The sequence below is a fragment of the Bos grunniens genome, chromosome 25 (genome assembly GCF_055505025.1).
Source record: "Bos grunniens cultivar Pamir isolate PY7600 chromosome 25, Bosgru_T2T1.0, whole genome shotgun sequence".
Lineage (NCBI taxonomy): Eukaryota > Metazoa > Chordata > Mammalia > Artiodactyla > Bovidae > Bos > Bos grunniens.
The window spans coordinates 41,124,678-41,138,275 of NC_141189.1; the positions used below are offsets into that span (position 1 = coordinate 41,124,678).

General features: G+C 59.9%; 1 protein-coding gene across 3 annotated transcripts in view; it reads left to right on the forward strand.

The window, feature by feature from the left end:
• ABCA3 (ATP binding cassette subfamily A member 3) overlaps nucleotides 1-7,178 on the forward strand; it is a 41,340-nt gene extending 34,162 nt beyond the window's left edge. For all 3 annotated transcript variants that reach the window (XM_086376224.1, XM_086376225.1, XM_086376226.1), the window contains exons 24-34: nucleotides 317-521; nucleotides 890-1,109; nucleotides 1,389-1,547; nucleotides 1,821-1,993; nucleotides 2,508-2,636; nucleotides 2,773-2,967; nucleotides 4,680-4,867; nucleotides 5,295-5,465; nucleotides 5,696-5,886; nucleotides 6,020-6,093; nucleotides 6,443-7,178. In XM_086376224.1, coding sequence (XP_086232350.1) covers nucleotides 317-521; nucleotides 890-1,109; nucleotides 1,389-1,547; nucleotides 1,821-1,993; nucleotides 2,508-2,636; nucleotides 2,773-2,967; nucleotides 4,680-4,867; nucleotides 5,295-5,465; nucleotides 5,696-5,886; nucleotides 6,020-6,093; nucleotides 6,443-6,574 — 1,837 coding nt within the window. In that variant the 3' untranslated portion in view covers nucleotides 6,575-7,178. The remainder of the gene's footprint in view (nucleotides 1-316; nucleotides 522-889; nucleotides 1,110-1,388; nucleotides 1,548-1,820; nucleotides 1,994-2,507; nucleotides 2,637-2,772; nucleotides 2,968-4,679; nucleotides 4,868-5,294; nucleotides 5,466-5,695; nucleotides 5,887-6,019; nucleotides 6,094-6,442) is intronic.
• The last annotated feature ends 6,420 nt before the right edge of the window (nucleotides 7,179-13,598 follow it).

Below are 13,598 nucleotides of genomic sequence, written 5' to 3' on the forward strand. Positions count from 1 at the left end.
GAAGTGTCGGATCCACACCTGAGTGTGTGTGGGGAGTGGGTGCACAGGGAACGGAAGGCCACTGGGAGGGCGGCAGTGTCATCACTGTGGACCGGATGCCCAGAAGGGGAGCTGTTCCTGGGTGGGGTAGGGGGATGCAGTTTTCCTGGTATGGAGTCCCCTGAGGCTCTGGATTCTTCCTTAACCCTCTTTAGTGGCTGAGTCACTGCATCACCCGCTTTGGACAATAGTGAGCCAGCACTGGATGGCCCAGCTGCCAGGACGTGCTGTGCTCTATTCCTGACCTGTCTTGTGCCCTCCCTGCCTCCCGCCACAGGGGCCGGAAAGGATTCGACATCGCCCTCAACTTGCTGTTCGCCATGGCATTCCTGGCGAGCACATTCTCCATCCTAGCAGTCAGCGAGAGGGCCATCCAAGCCAAGCATGTGCAGTTCGTGAGTGGTGTCCACGTGGCTATTTTCTGGCTCTCGGCTCTGCTGTGGGACCTCCTGTCCTTCCTCATCCCCAGTCTGCTGCTGCTGGTGAGCTGCGTGGCGCTGGGGCCTTTCCCCGCGTCTGGGGTTGGGGGAAGCCCGCAGAATCACCCTGGGCTCCCAGCAGGTGCTGGCGGCTCCACCCCTGCTGCGGGAGGAGGGTGGGAAGGCCCTGGCAGCCCCACCCATCTTCACGCCCCTGCCTGTCTTCAGGCCGTGCCCCTCCTGTCTTCACCACCCTGACTGACCCTGCCCACCTTCACGCCCCACCTCCTCCCTTCTTTGCGCCCCACCTCCCGTCTTCGCGCCCCACCCCTCCACTCTTCACGCCCCGCCCCCCGACCTCTCCTCCTTTGGGAGGTGGGGCCTGGGGGCTGCTGGGCAGGGACTCACGCACCCTGTCTGTGCCGCTGCAGGTGGTGTTCAAGGCCTTCGACGTGCACGCCTTCACGCGGGACGGGCACGTGGCCGACGCCCTGCTGCTGCTCACGCTCTACGGCTGGGCCATCATCCCCCTCATGTACCTGATGAGCTTCTTTTTCTCTGGGGCGGCCACCGCCTACACGCGGCTGACCATATTCAACATCCTGTCGGGCATCGCCACCTTCCTCGTTGTCACCATCATGCGCATCCCAGGTGGGCGCCAGGAGCCAACCCCTTCACCCACTCCGTGACCCGCAGAGCCGCTCAACCAGCCGGCACCCTGGCCAGGCGTGCTGCAGCCGTTGTGCCCAGGCGGCCCTGCCCCACGGCACCCGTGCACCCACACCAGCAGGAGAGCAGGGCCGGTGCTGGATCCCTGGGGCAGGCACGGCTGAGCTGCGTGGGGAACTCCAGACACCAGCTCTTCCTGCACCTCACATACAGGTGCAGTGTGTCCTCCCGTGCTGACTGGCCTGTGCTTCCTCCCCACAGCGGTCAAGTTAGAAGAACTTTCCAGAACCCTGGACCGCGTGTTCCTGGTGCTTCCCAACCACTGCTTGGGGATGGCAGTGAGCAACTTCTACGAGAACTACGAAACCAGACGGTACTGCACCTCCTCCGACGTGGCGGCCCACTACTGCCGGAAATACAGTGAGTGTCCAGGCCTTACTCCGGACAGCTGAACCCCTCGCAGGCACAAGGGCCACCTCGAAGGTGAAGCCGCCAAAATGCGGGCAGTGCTTGGGTCCCCATGTGGCTGTGACACACCCTTAGAGGCCCAGTGGGCCCCACCGGTGCAGCCTTCACCCAGGGGTTGGGCACAGGCACTTCGGGGTCGTGAGAGAGGACTGGGGGGGCTGGGACCCCCCAGAGGGGAGGGGCGCTCCAAGCCACGGGTGCAGCACCCTGTCCCGTGTTTCACAGACATCCAGTACCAAGAGAACTTCTACGCGTGGAGCACCCCGGGGGTCGGCAGGTTCGTGACCTCCATGGCCGCCTCAGGGTTTGCCTACCTCACCCTGCTCTTCCTCGTGGAGGCCGACCTGCTATGGAGGCTGAAGACCTGCCTGTGTGCCTTCCAGAGGAGGCGGGCACTGGTGAGTGGCCCGTTGGGCCTCCAGCCGCTCTGCTGGGGGGCACCCTGCCACCGAGGTCGGCCTTCCTTGGGGCCACTGCGCAGGGAGTCCACCGGCAGTGCTCACAGCGTCCCCTGGGGCTCTCTGAAGCCATGGGTCGAGGGAGCCTGGGGCCTCGGGGATCTCAGTCTCCCCGGAGACCTGGGGGCCCCGGCGCCCTCGTGTTTGTCACATACATTTCTTCCCCAAACAAACAAAACCTGCCAAGACATCACTTGCAGGACAGGTGGCCCCAGGGCTAATGGGGCAAAGACACTAGGCTTTTCTAAGGAAAGGAGTGTGTGTTTCCTCGGGGCCAGTGTCAGCCCTGATGGCCGCTCAGCTCTCCTGGGAGAGAGTTGGGAGACCTGAGTTGGCCCGCGTGGGGCTGAAATGGGGTGAGCGGCCTGGGAGACCTTAGTTAGTTAGCTCTTCCTCCCACGGGAACGGACCCCTCGGGGGAGCTCACCCCGGCGGCTGTTTTCCAAACAACTAGACAGAAGTGTACACCCGGACGGCGGCGCTCCCTGAAGACCAGGACGTGATGGACGAAAGGAACCGCATCCTGTCCCCCAGCCTGGACTCCCTGCTGGACACACCTCTGATCATCAAAGAGCTCTCCAAGGTGAGGTGGCCCGCCCCGGCTGGCCCCGCCCCGGCTGGCCCCGCCCAGACTGCTCTGCTCCGCCCCACCCCGGCTGGCCCTGCCCTCGGCCTCCTGCCCCCACCTCCGCATGGCTGTGTTCTCCGCGCACGCGCAGGTGTATGAGCAGCGGGCGCCGCTCCTCGCTGTGGACAAGGTGTCCCTCGCGGTGCAGAAAGGGGAGTGCTTCGGCTTACTGGGCTTCAACGGAGCCGGGAAAACCACGACTTTCAAGATGCTGACCGGGGAGGAGACCATCACCTCTGGGGACGCCTTTGTTGGGGGCTACAGCATCAGCTCTGACATCGGGAAGGTGGGTGCGGCCAGAGAGGCAGGGATGAGGCTGGCCTCTGGCTCGAGGCTCAGGGACAGCAGGACGAGGCAGTGGCCGCGGCCAGAGCTAAGCAAGTGGTGGAGAGAGGAGTGAGGCTGTATCAGAGCACCCGGGGCTGGAAGGTACCAGGCGCGGCAGGCAGGAAGGCTGAGACTGGGTCCCCCCCAACCCCGGACTAGTGACATCTCTGGACCTGGGCACAGAGCGGCACCCATAGAATTCTGTCCTCTCAAAAGGACTCTAGTCTGTGTGCACAGTGATGGCAATGGTGCCCTGGGCCATTCAAACCAAGAACCAAAAGCTGGATGAAAGGTTAACCTTAAACCTCATGGTTGAGATCATGGAAGAGCGAGAGGCTTAGTGACGACCCCCAGCTGGAGTCTGCAAGCAGGAGCCACCCCTGCACAGAGGCCAGTCTGGCCCCTGAGACTTGGGCGTGGGTTAAGGACCTTATTGTGTGTAGGGGGCAGAAACGAAGAGCCACCCCTCTGAGTTAGCATGAAGCAGGCCATCCTGCTCCCGGGGACTGTGTGAACAGTTCCACGTGTGCTGAGCATGGCAGCGGAAGGAGCAGAGAAGGGCCTGTGCCTGGGAGTGACAGCATCTACTGAACCGGCATCAGGGGCTCCCAGTCAGCCATGCCACGACCACAGCACGCAGAGCACCCTCTCTGCAGGAAGGCTTTCATCCTGGACCTCCGAGAACCCCTCACGTAGTATTTCAAGGCCTGAACAGCACACAAGAAAAGCAGATAGAGGAGACCCCAGGCTGTGGCTGGAGCCTACAGACACCAGGGCTCTGTAGGGGGTCAAGCCCACCACTTTGGATTTGCAGTTAGCAGACCCAGATTATAAAACAACCGTGTTTCCTTTGTTCAGAGAAATAAACAAGATTGAAAAGGCATGCAAGGGAGAGGGATCTATAAATGTGGTCCAGGAAACGCAGGCCAGGGTGAGGAGCCTGAGACACATTTATTCTGTGCTTCAGTTGGAAGGGAGAGAATAGGGAAGAGATAGTAACTGCCATGGTCACAGCCAAGAAGGTCTCCAAACCAGTTAAGACCAGATCCTGGAAGCCTGAGAACCCAGAGGAGGTTAAAGAAAAAGAAATCCCATCTCTGGAATCCACAGAACCCAGGCATGCTTGTGCCCACCAGCTGCCGAACGTGGCTGGAGCTGGAGGCCAGCCATGCGGCGTTCTGGCTTTGCCGAATGTGGCCACTCACCCGAGACCAGCTGCCATGCCGTCTTCTTAGGCTACACCCTGCCCCAAAGGTGTCACCAACAAACATCTCTTAATAAAGGGAGAAAGGGAAGGTCCCAGCACACGTTAGGTGTTTGTTAAACATCCGATGAACTACAGAGTGGATATCTCTCAGCTGTAAAGCATTGTGTAGACATGGTCACTTTGTATAATCAATGCGTTCCTGTAGCCGTCCACCCCCCTGCTGCCCAGGGTAGACCAGGCTTTGGCCAGTCTCTGACCCCTGGTTTGGGGGCAGTCTGGGTCCCAGTGCTCCCAGCCCTCACTGAGCCAGGCAAGCCTCTCTAGTGTCCCCACCGAAGTGCCATTTGGCAAGTTTTGGCGGAGGGTAGCTGCCAGGGCCAGTGCACCAGCGAGGGACCACCTTGGGGAGATCTCCTGAGAGAAGGCTTCTGACCTACCAACTCCCTGCTGTGCTCCAACCCCAGGTGCGGCAGCGAATCGGCTACTGTCCCCAGTTCGATGCCCTGCTGGACCACATGACAGGCCGGGAGACCCTGGTCATGTTCGCCCGGCTCCGGGGCATCCCCGAGCGCCACATTGGCACATGCGTGGAGAACACGCTGCGGGGTCTGCTCCTGGAGCCGCACGCCAACAAGCTGGTCAGGATGTACAGGTGTGCCTCAGTCCCGGTGACCCCAGACCTTCCCAGGGTGGGGTTGGGGTATCCCTTACCATAGAGCAGGGGGCACACGGGTCAGGGACTCCCACCCGTTGTTCCATGACCCACAGGGATATGGCAGCAAGGCCCAGGCAGTGCTAGATGAGAAAGGCTACCCTGCAGGTGCTCCCCACTGGAGGCACGGCCAGGCCCCCAGTCAGGCCCCCTTGGGTGCAGACAGACAGTGGTACCGCTCTCTGGGGGTTGCAGGATGACCCCATGGGCACAGCTCTTGAGGGCCTCCTGCTTTGTGAGGTGGGCCTTCCAGGCACATTCACCTTGTTCTTCCCGGGGGCTCTGCCATCCCTGGGCTCCGTCCTCTGCTGGGACCTGGGACCCCACACTGTCAGCCTCACCTTTCCCCACGCCCCCTTGGCCTCAGCGGTGGCAACAAGCGCAAGCTCAGCACTGGCATTGCTCTGCTGGGAGAGCCCGCAGTCATCTTCCTGGATGAGCCATCCACTGGCATGGACCCTGTGGCCCGGCGTCTGCTCTGGGACACTGTGGCACGGGCCCGAGAGTCTGGCAAGGCCATCGTCATCACCTCCCACAGGTACAGCCAGGATGGGGGCTGTGGGCCGGGTGGGCCAGAAGGGGCTGGGTGGACAGAAGATCTGTCAGCCTCTGGTGAAGAGTCTGTGAGGCAAGTGGGCCACACCCTGAGCGTGGAATCAGGAACAGCTTGATCTGGGCGTCAGCACTTTCCTAGGTGCACGGTTTTGGCGTGGAGGGCAGGCATCAGCATTCCCCGCTGATATATCAGGCTCCGCCCCCTCTTCCCAGCATGGAGGAGTGTGAAGCCTTGTGCACCCGGCTGGCCATCATGGTGCAGGGTCAGTTCAAGTGCCTGGGCAGCCCACAGCACCTCAAGAGCAAGTTTGGCAGCGGCTACTCCCTGCGGGCCAAGATCCGGAGTGACGGGCAGCAGGAGGCCCTGGAGGAGTTCAAGGCGTTCGTGGGCCTGACCTTCCCAGGTATGTGCTGCAGAGGGCGCCGTGCGTCTGTGCATCCCTGAGCACTGGGACGGAACTCACGATTCCCGGGCCAACGCCACCCTCCCCTGGCCTCCAGCCTGGCCCTCGGGGACATGGTCTCTCCTTTGTGCAGGCAGCGTCCTGGAGGATGAGCACCAAGGGATGGTCCATTACCACCTGCCCGGCGATGACCTCAGCTGGGCGAAGGTGAGCTTGGGCCCCAGCAGGCCCCCAGCAGTCACTCCTTCTCCAGTCAGCTTTTTCCAAGGAACAATCACTTTCAGTTTCTGCTCTAACACTCACCCCAATACTTACTAGGTTTGGGGTGTTTATAGCCAAAATATCTGAGATGGGGGAAAAAAATTGGATGAAAAAGGGAACTTGCAGAGGGACTACAGCTGGGAAGAGTCAGGGTGGGGTGTGGCACCCAGGCCTGCTCACCCCACACAGGGGTGGGATTTCTGGTGCCCTTCCCATCCACTATGGCCAGAGGACCCCCAGACCCACTGAGGTACCAGGCCTTGCCTGGCTGACAGCGGCTTCTCCACTTCCCTAGGTGTTTGGCGTTCTGGAGAAGGCCACGGAGAAGTACGGGGTGGATGACTACTCCGTGAGCCAGACCTCACTGGAGCAGGTCTTCCTGAGCTTCGCCCACCTGCAGCCACCCACCGAGGACGCGGGTCCGTGAGAAGCCGAGCGCTCGGTGGGCGTCCTCTCCCTCTGCGCCCACCCCGCCCTGCACCTCTTTTCTGATCGCTGTTCTCTACGATGGAGATGAGAATCAAGGCACAGCATGGACCGGTGTGTCGCTGCCCTTGAGCCGAGAAGCAGCCCAGGCGGGCCTGCGTCTCAGGTGGTCCCGAGCCCGCTGTCCAGAATCACAATCATCTGTGCGGGCAGGCCGCGGGTCTGGGCCAAGGGCACAGCCACACCCCCACGTTCGCACCTGGTGAAGCGGGAGGCCAGCAGGCCGGGGCAGCCGGCTCATGGGCTGCCTGGGTATGGACAGTGGGGTGCCCGTCACCATCCCCAGGGGCCATGTGGCTGGATTAGGCTCTGAGGTCTTGGCTCCCAGCACGGCTGCGTGTCCTGGGAGCTCCTCTCCAGAGAGCATGGACGCTGCACCGGACAGAGCCAGCCCTGAACCCGGCGTCATCCCACCGGCATCTTCAAGGGGGACGCCACGGGCTGGGAAGCCAGTCGGGGACCACCTGGGGCCAAGTGGCTGTCCGTGGAGGGCACACCTAATGCGCAGTGATTGTCTGGAAAATAAAGGCTGGGAGAGAAGGCAACCGTGGTCTGTGAGTCACGAGATGGGCCCGCGGCCCTGGCACCCACCCAGCCCCAGACAAGCCTCCTGTATCAAGTTCTAGATGAGAGCAGGGGGATTTCCTGGTGGTCCGGCGGTTAAGACTCCACACTCCCAATGCAGGGGGGCTCAGGTTTGATCCCTGGTCGGGGAACAAAGATCCCACATGCTGCAAGGCATGGCCAAAAAAAAAAAAAACACGAAAGCAAGAGCTCGTTTTTCTCAATTTGCAGTAAATTTACAGAACTCACTGCTGTGGAAGAAGCCTAAACTACAAGTACAAAAGCAGGTTGGCTAAATGGCCACTCGACAGACCCTCCATCCAGGGTGAGGAAAGAGGAAGGCAGGGTTGGTGGAGGAGGGTGTGGATCTGGGTGAGCCAGGGGCCTCTGGCTCCAGGGCTGCTCGTAGGCTCAACACCATTTTCCAGAAGTGTCTTCTTCGACATCAGCTCCCTTTTGGTGGGTGCATCCTTATTTCTTACAGCTTTATAAATCCCTGTGATTTGAATCTCTGAGCCTTTTACAGTCCATTAGAATTCATGGGCTTAGAAAAGATTTGGTTTTGGTTCATCTGGTACAGTTTCAACTTTGCATTTTTATTAGTCTCTCGAAGTTTATGAATGCTGAAAATAATTTCCAGTAGCTGTCACTCTCCTTAAGGATCTTCAAAACATTCTCATTTAGTTACGTGTTATAAAAAAAATACACACAGGGGTGGTTGCAGCCCTGAACATTGCCCGGCAGCAAACATCCGAGAGGTGGGCTGCAGCTTGTCTGCAGGTGCGTGGCTGCTGCGGCCGGGTTGGGTTTGCCGGTTTCGAGTGGAGGAAAGAGGCCAGCAGGGCCGGGCTGCGTGTCCCCCAGCAGCCCTCTTGCAGGGCATCCTGGCCTTGTTTTTAACCTTAACCCCTACACTAAAAATTTAGAAATTCATCATTTTTCCCTTTGATGCCACAAAACATGGTGTGAGGAAAGGTGCTCAGGACTGAAGGACAGCGTGTGTGAGGCACACACACTGAGATCAGACGGCACAGGCCTGGGAAGAGGTGGGCTTGCTGATGGGAGATGAGGTGGAGACGCGCGGGAGACTGGCAGGACGAAAGCGGGGCTCTGGTGATCCGAAACCCTGTCAGCAGGCGTGGAAAGGAGGGTGTAGGCACAGCCTAGCTACAGCAGCGGGGACCAGAGGGGAGGCACATGGCAGGTGGGAGATGAACCACGCTGCCATGTGCCTCCCCTCTGGCACACTGGTGTCGCTTAGGAGACACCCCAAGAGCCGTTAGGGTCCATGTGGCACCCCCAGGTCATCTGTGAGGCTGCTGGGAACCCAGCATTGGAGCCACGTGTCCTCAAAGAACCAGAATTAGGGCCTCAGAAGCCTCCACCGCAGCCTTGGTGGTTTGCTTTGAGCTGTGGCAGCTCCAAGCCCAGGGTTGGGGGCAGGACCCACAGGCTCCCCAACAGGAGGGTCAGCCTGTTCCCCCCACCCTCACCCCCAGCATTGTCCACTCTACTCAGACCTCCCAGTCCAGACAGTCCCTAGAGATACTGGCCCCAAATGGCTGCCACATCCGCCAGGGCTGAGGTCATGCCTTCCTTGCCTGCACAGCCTGGTCTCAGCTCCCGAGGGCTAGAGATCACGACAGGGCTGACAGCCAGGGCTGTGGAAGAGTCCTGCCCGCAGTGTGGCTCAGCTGAGACCGTCGGTGGACACAGGGGCCATCCTTCAGCCTGACGGCTGCACCCAGAACCGAGGGCCCTCAGGAAGGAAGGGGAGGGCGATCATGCCCTGGGTCAGCGAGTGGGCCTGAGGTTGAGCCCCTCCTCTGCCTTCACCATGGGGAAGGGCTGCCAGGTAGATGGTCACCGGAGCAGCCCCTGTGGAATGAGACTGCACTGGGCCTGCTGCCTGCACACACCAGAAAACCACACTGCAGGGGTTTACAAAGGACAAGAGTTTATTTCTCTGCTGAGTACAAAGTCCAGAGAAGGCAGAAGTTCCGCACCGGTGGTCAAGGTCTCAGGGAGCCAGACTCCCCTGCCTGCTCCATCGAGGTATAAGCCTCTCTCCTCAAGGTCACTTTCCAGGGTCCAAGTTGCCACCAAAATCTGGGATGAGTGACCAGGAAGCAGGGGGCCGAGCAAAAGGGCAGAGCTCCTGACTGTTACATGCTCTGTGTCCCTGTCATCATCCAGAACGCAGGTTCATGTCTGCACCAGATGCAGGAAGCTGGGACACACAGTCTTATTTAGCCAGGCACCCCCCGCCAAAAGAACCCCCGATACCAGGAGACAACCGCAGTATCCGCAGTGACAGTGCTGGGCAGGCTGCCTCATAGAGGAAGTAACCGCCCCCCCCCATGCCTTCATTGTACACCTGGGCTGATGAGACCCCGCCTCAGCCAGGAAGACCCGGGTGTGGCCACTCTGCTGCTCTGTAGCCAAACCCCAGGGTCCACTTCCCCACCCCACCCCCGCCAGAGGGCCCTAGCCCTGGGCCTGCAAGGACTCAGAAAAGCAAAACTGGACAGTTTCTGGGCAAATTCCAACCCCAAATCTTTAGCCCAGCACTTGAGAGGAAGCCAAGGTCACCCCAGTCAGGTGACCTTGGGGGACCCCTGGGCCCAGACTCACAAAGCAGCAGAAAGACTGAGGCAGAGACAGCCCAGCAAAATGGGGGAGGGAGCCAAGGTCAGCACCTCCAGGGGAAGGCTGGAAGGCAGGTCCCAGGCACTCAAAGACCGGGAATGACCACACAGGCAGGTGGAGGAGGGGCCAGCCCCGCCTGCCTGGGCTGGACTCAACCCCAGCTCCGCTGAACTCAGTCCGGTCCTCAAACACAGGTGGCGTCCTAAGGCCCCAGGGCACTCAGACTTGACCATTGTGGGGCCAGAGCCTGGGAACAACAGCAGGGGACCGGGGTGGGGGTGGGGGTGGAGGGTTCCAAAAGTCTAGCCCACGGCTAGACTGCCAGCTCGGACAGTCAACTCCTGCGGCTCCATCTGAGGGACACCCCACACCAGCTGCTGTTCAGTTCACCTCTGGGGACCAGTGCAATGCTCGTGGCATGAGCTAGCAAGGCCCCCTTGGAACCCGCACACCCACCACACAGATTGGTCAGTGTGAAGGTGAGTGCCACCCACCCTCATCGACACCCCGCTGTCTGTGCTAGGGGTCCGAGCTACACCTGCAGACAGCCCATCCTGGCTTGAGAGAGGCTAAACTCCACCCCTTTCTGCATCAAGGAGAAGACCCACAGGGGTGCCACGAGGTACCCCCAACACCAAGGTCAGGGTTAGGTTATTCACCTGACTCCTCAGCTGAAGCCAGCAGGCCAAGTATACAGTGTCCACTCTCCAGACACAAGGCCCCATTCCCTGAACCCTAGCTCAGGCCTGACCCCAAGCTCCTGAAGTCCCTCTCCCTTCCCCAGGAGAGGGCAGGGCACCCTAAGCAGGGTTCAGGGTAAAGGTGGGCCAGGAGGCTGCCCGAGGAGGGGCATCAGGATGGCAGATCCCCACAGGTCCCACAGGAGAGACAGCCAGGAGGCAGCACAGCACCGCGCCGAGTCCCATCGTGCCTGACGGGCACACGTGGCCTGGGCTCCACGCTGGTGGCACTGAAGCTGGGGTCAGGCCCGCGGAGCGGGGGCCCAGCCTTCCTTCCTCAACACACAGGGTTGCCCAGGCCCCACTCCTGGGGCCCAGCCCACACCCCACGGGTGCCAGCATGAGAGGCCTCCAAGGTCGGAGAAGCCCCAAGTCCACTGGCTGCAGATGGCCAGAGCAGGCCTGGGGCCACAGTGGCTCACCCCGTGATGGGGCACACCTGCCCCCTTCCTTGGCCACGCCCTCCCTGTGCCCTGCCCCAGGGTGGGCAGCTCAGATATAGTGATACCTGGTGCGCCTGACCTCCCTGGGGCAGAAATGGACATGGGGTTCCAAGCATGAAAACCAGCACGAGCCCCCAAGCCCATCACTCAGTGGCCCCCGGGGCCTGCAGCCCCTCCTTTGGGCAGTCTGTGTCTCTCAGGGTCAGGGGGTGCTCAGGACCTGAAGCCCCCACACCGCGGAAACACAGAGCCAGGGAGGCCTCCCCACAACTACAGACCTCACAGCTGGCTGGCTCTTTCAGATCCAGCCTGGCTCCCGAGACGGACAGGCCAGCACCTCCCCCTGGGCACCTCCTCCTCCAAGGCTCCTTTGGGGGTTGCAGGCATTCACCCCTGCAGACAGGAGTCAGTCCCCTTTGACCCACCCCCTCCTCTAATGCCTCTCCCAGGGTCACCGATACATTACAACTGCCCTGACCCCACCCAAACCCCTTTCTTCTGCTTGGCTGGACCATGCCTGCCCTTGGCAGAGTCTGTCAGCAGTGGGCAGACATGCTTCCTTGACATGCTTTACAAGTGGATGCAAATGCCTGCTCAAAGCTCCTGTGTGGCCCTCATGACCTCCAACACAACCGAGGCACTCCCTGGCCCTTTCAGTGTGCAGGGTACCAACCTGCAAGGGCAGGCACTGCAGAGGCCGCCAGGCCCATAGCAGATAAAGGCAGGGGGACAGTATGCCTTGATGGGGGCATGCTCCTCAAAGTGAGTGGAGCCCTACATTATCAGCAGGTGGGCCTCGACCCCGGGGGTTAAGGAAGAGGGGCTCAGGACACTGGCCATGGCCACAGGATGCCTACGGTCTGGAGCTCCAGGCCTGGGGCTAGCTGCCCAGGGCCCTGACCAGGGAAGCCCTGCCCACCCCATCCATCAAACCTACACCAACCACCTCCTAAGGTCCCCAAAGGCCACAGCTCCCGGGCCTTCAATCTCCGTGGCCTCAGCAAGCTGGCACTGGGGGCTGGGTGGAAAGGAACCCAGGACTCCTGGAAGGCTGGAGTTGGGGGACCTCCAGAGTTTTATTTTCTCATGTTCCTTCCAAACACATCGTGCTGAGTCTCAAAATGGCAAAAGCCAAGATGCTCAAAATTTTAAAGCTCAACAGCTGATAACACACTTGATAATGAAATCAACAATATTTAGAAACAAATTGGATTAAATTCGTAAGTGAATAAATCATGCTTTTACATTTAATATAAAATGTGTTAAAAAAAAATTTACTTGCATGCCAAATTCTATTACTCTAGAGCATTAACAACAACAACAACAAAAAACCCAGATTCCAGATGGCTGTGCCTCCACCCTCCTTCTGCCATGGTGGTGATCACAGGCTTGCCCTATCCCCACTTTGGGTGTCACTGTGTCCCTGGGCAAAGGCTCTGGATTCCAAATCTTCCCGGCACACATTGACGTGGCACTGAATATGGGGCTCTGACATGCTGCTGTGGCTTCCTTATACACTTCGGGTGCTGCAGGCCTGATCCACCAAGGCCACCCCCACCCCCCCACAACACTGACCCTCTGGGCCTCTTCACTGGTGCAGGGCCTGAGCCACACTTCTGTCCCACATAAGCCTCCCTCAGTGGCCATGGCAGCTGTGACAGTGATGCAGAAATAAGTACCCCCCTCCCCAAATCTAAATGCAGAGGGGAACAGGGACCCAGACTGACTGCCAACTCCCACCTCCCAAGTATGCTGGTGCCAAGGCAGAGGACACAAAAGGCAGGCTGCCCACCCCCACCCTCCGCCCCCAGAACTGTCTTCCATCCCCAACTCCTCAGATGCCCCTCAGCCCAGGCTAGTTTTACGGGCACACTTGACACCTTGGACAGGGCCAGAGGAACTGGATGAATGGAAGGGGCCACCATCCACTGGCTGAGAAAACTATATGGAGAAGAAAGCAATGACTCGAAGACTTCAATCACAAATCAACCCATCCATCCGGAGCCACCAAGCCCCATGCTGGTCTGTCCTGTCCTTTCCCCTGATATTTGATCCATCTCCAAGCTACACTGGTTCCTTCCCCCACAAGAGGGCCTTGAATCTGTTCCCTTCTCTTCCTTGCGGCACCTACCATTTCACACGCCCGTCTAGAGTGGGAGCGCACCTTCTTCTCCCCCCACTAACAGTCACGAAACGTTGACTGCCTGCCAGGCGCAGCTCGGAGAGGGGAGGGACACAGAGGTAAACAAACCCGCAAGCCCTGGCCCGCTCAGCGCCAGGTTTTACTCCGACAGCCTCCTGCTTGGTCCTGGGCCTCTAACCCTCAGCTTCCTGCCTTTGCCAGAAGGCCCTGACAGTGCAGGATGAAGCCTTGGCGCGTATGTTGCACAGGTTCTCTGTTCCTCCAAACGCTAAACTCCACCTTCCTAGTCCCGGTTTCTTCCAAGAAGCCTTCGCACCATTTGTTCCTTCTGCCGAGCATGAAGGTAGGCCTCAGCGGCCTCAGGCCTTGTTCTACTGCAGGCCTCAGCGGCAGGGTCAGCTCCTCGGAGGCGCGTTCCCTTCTGCA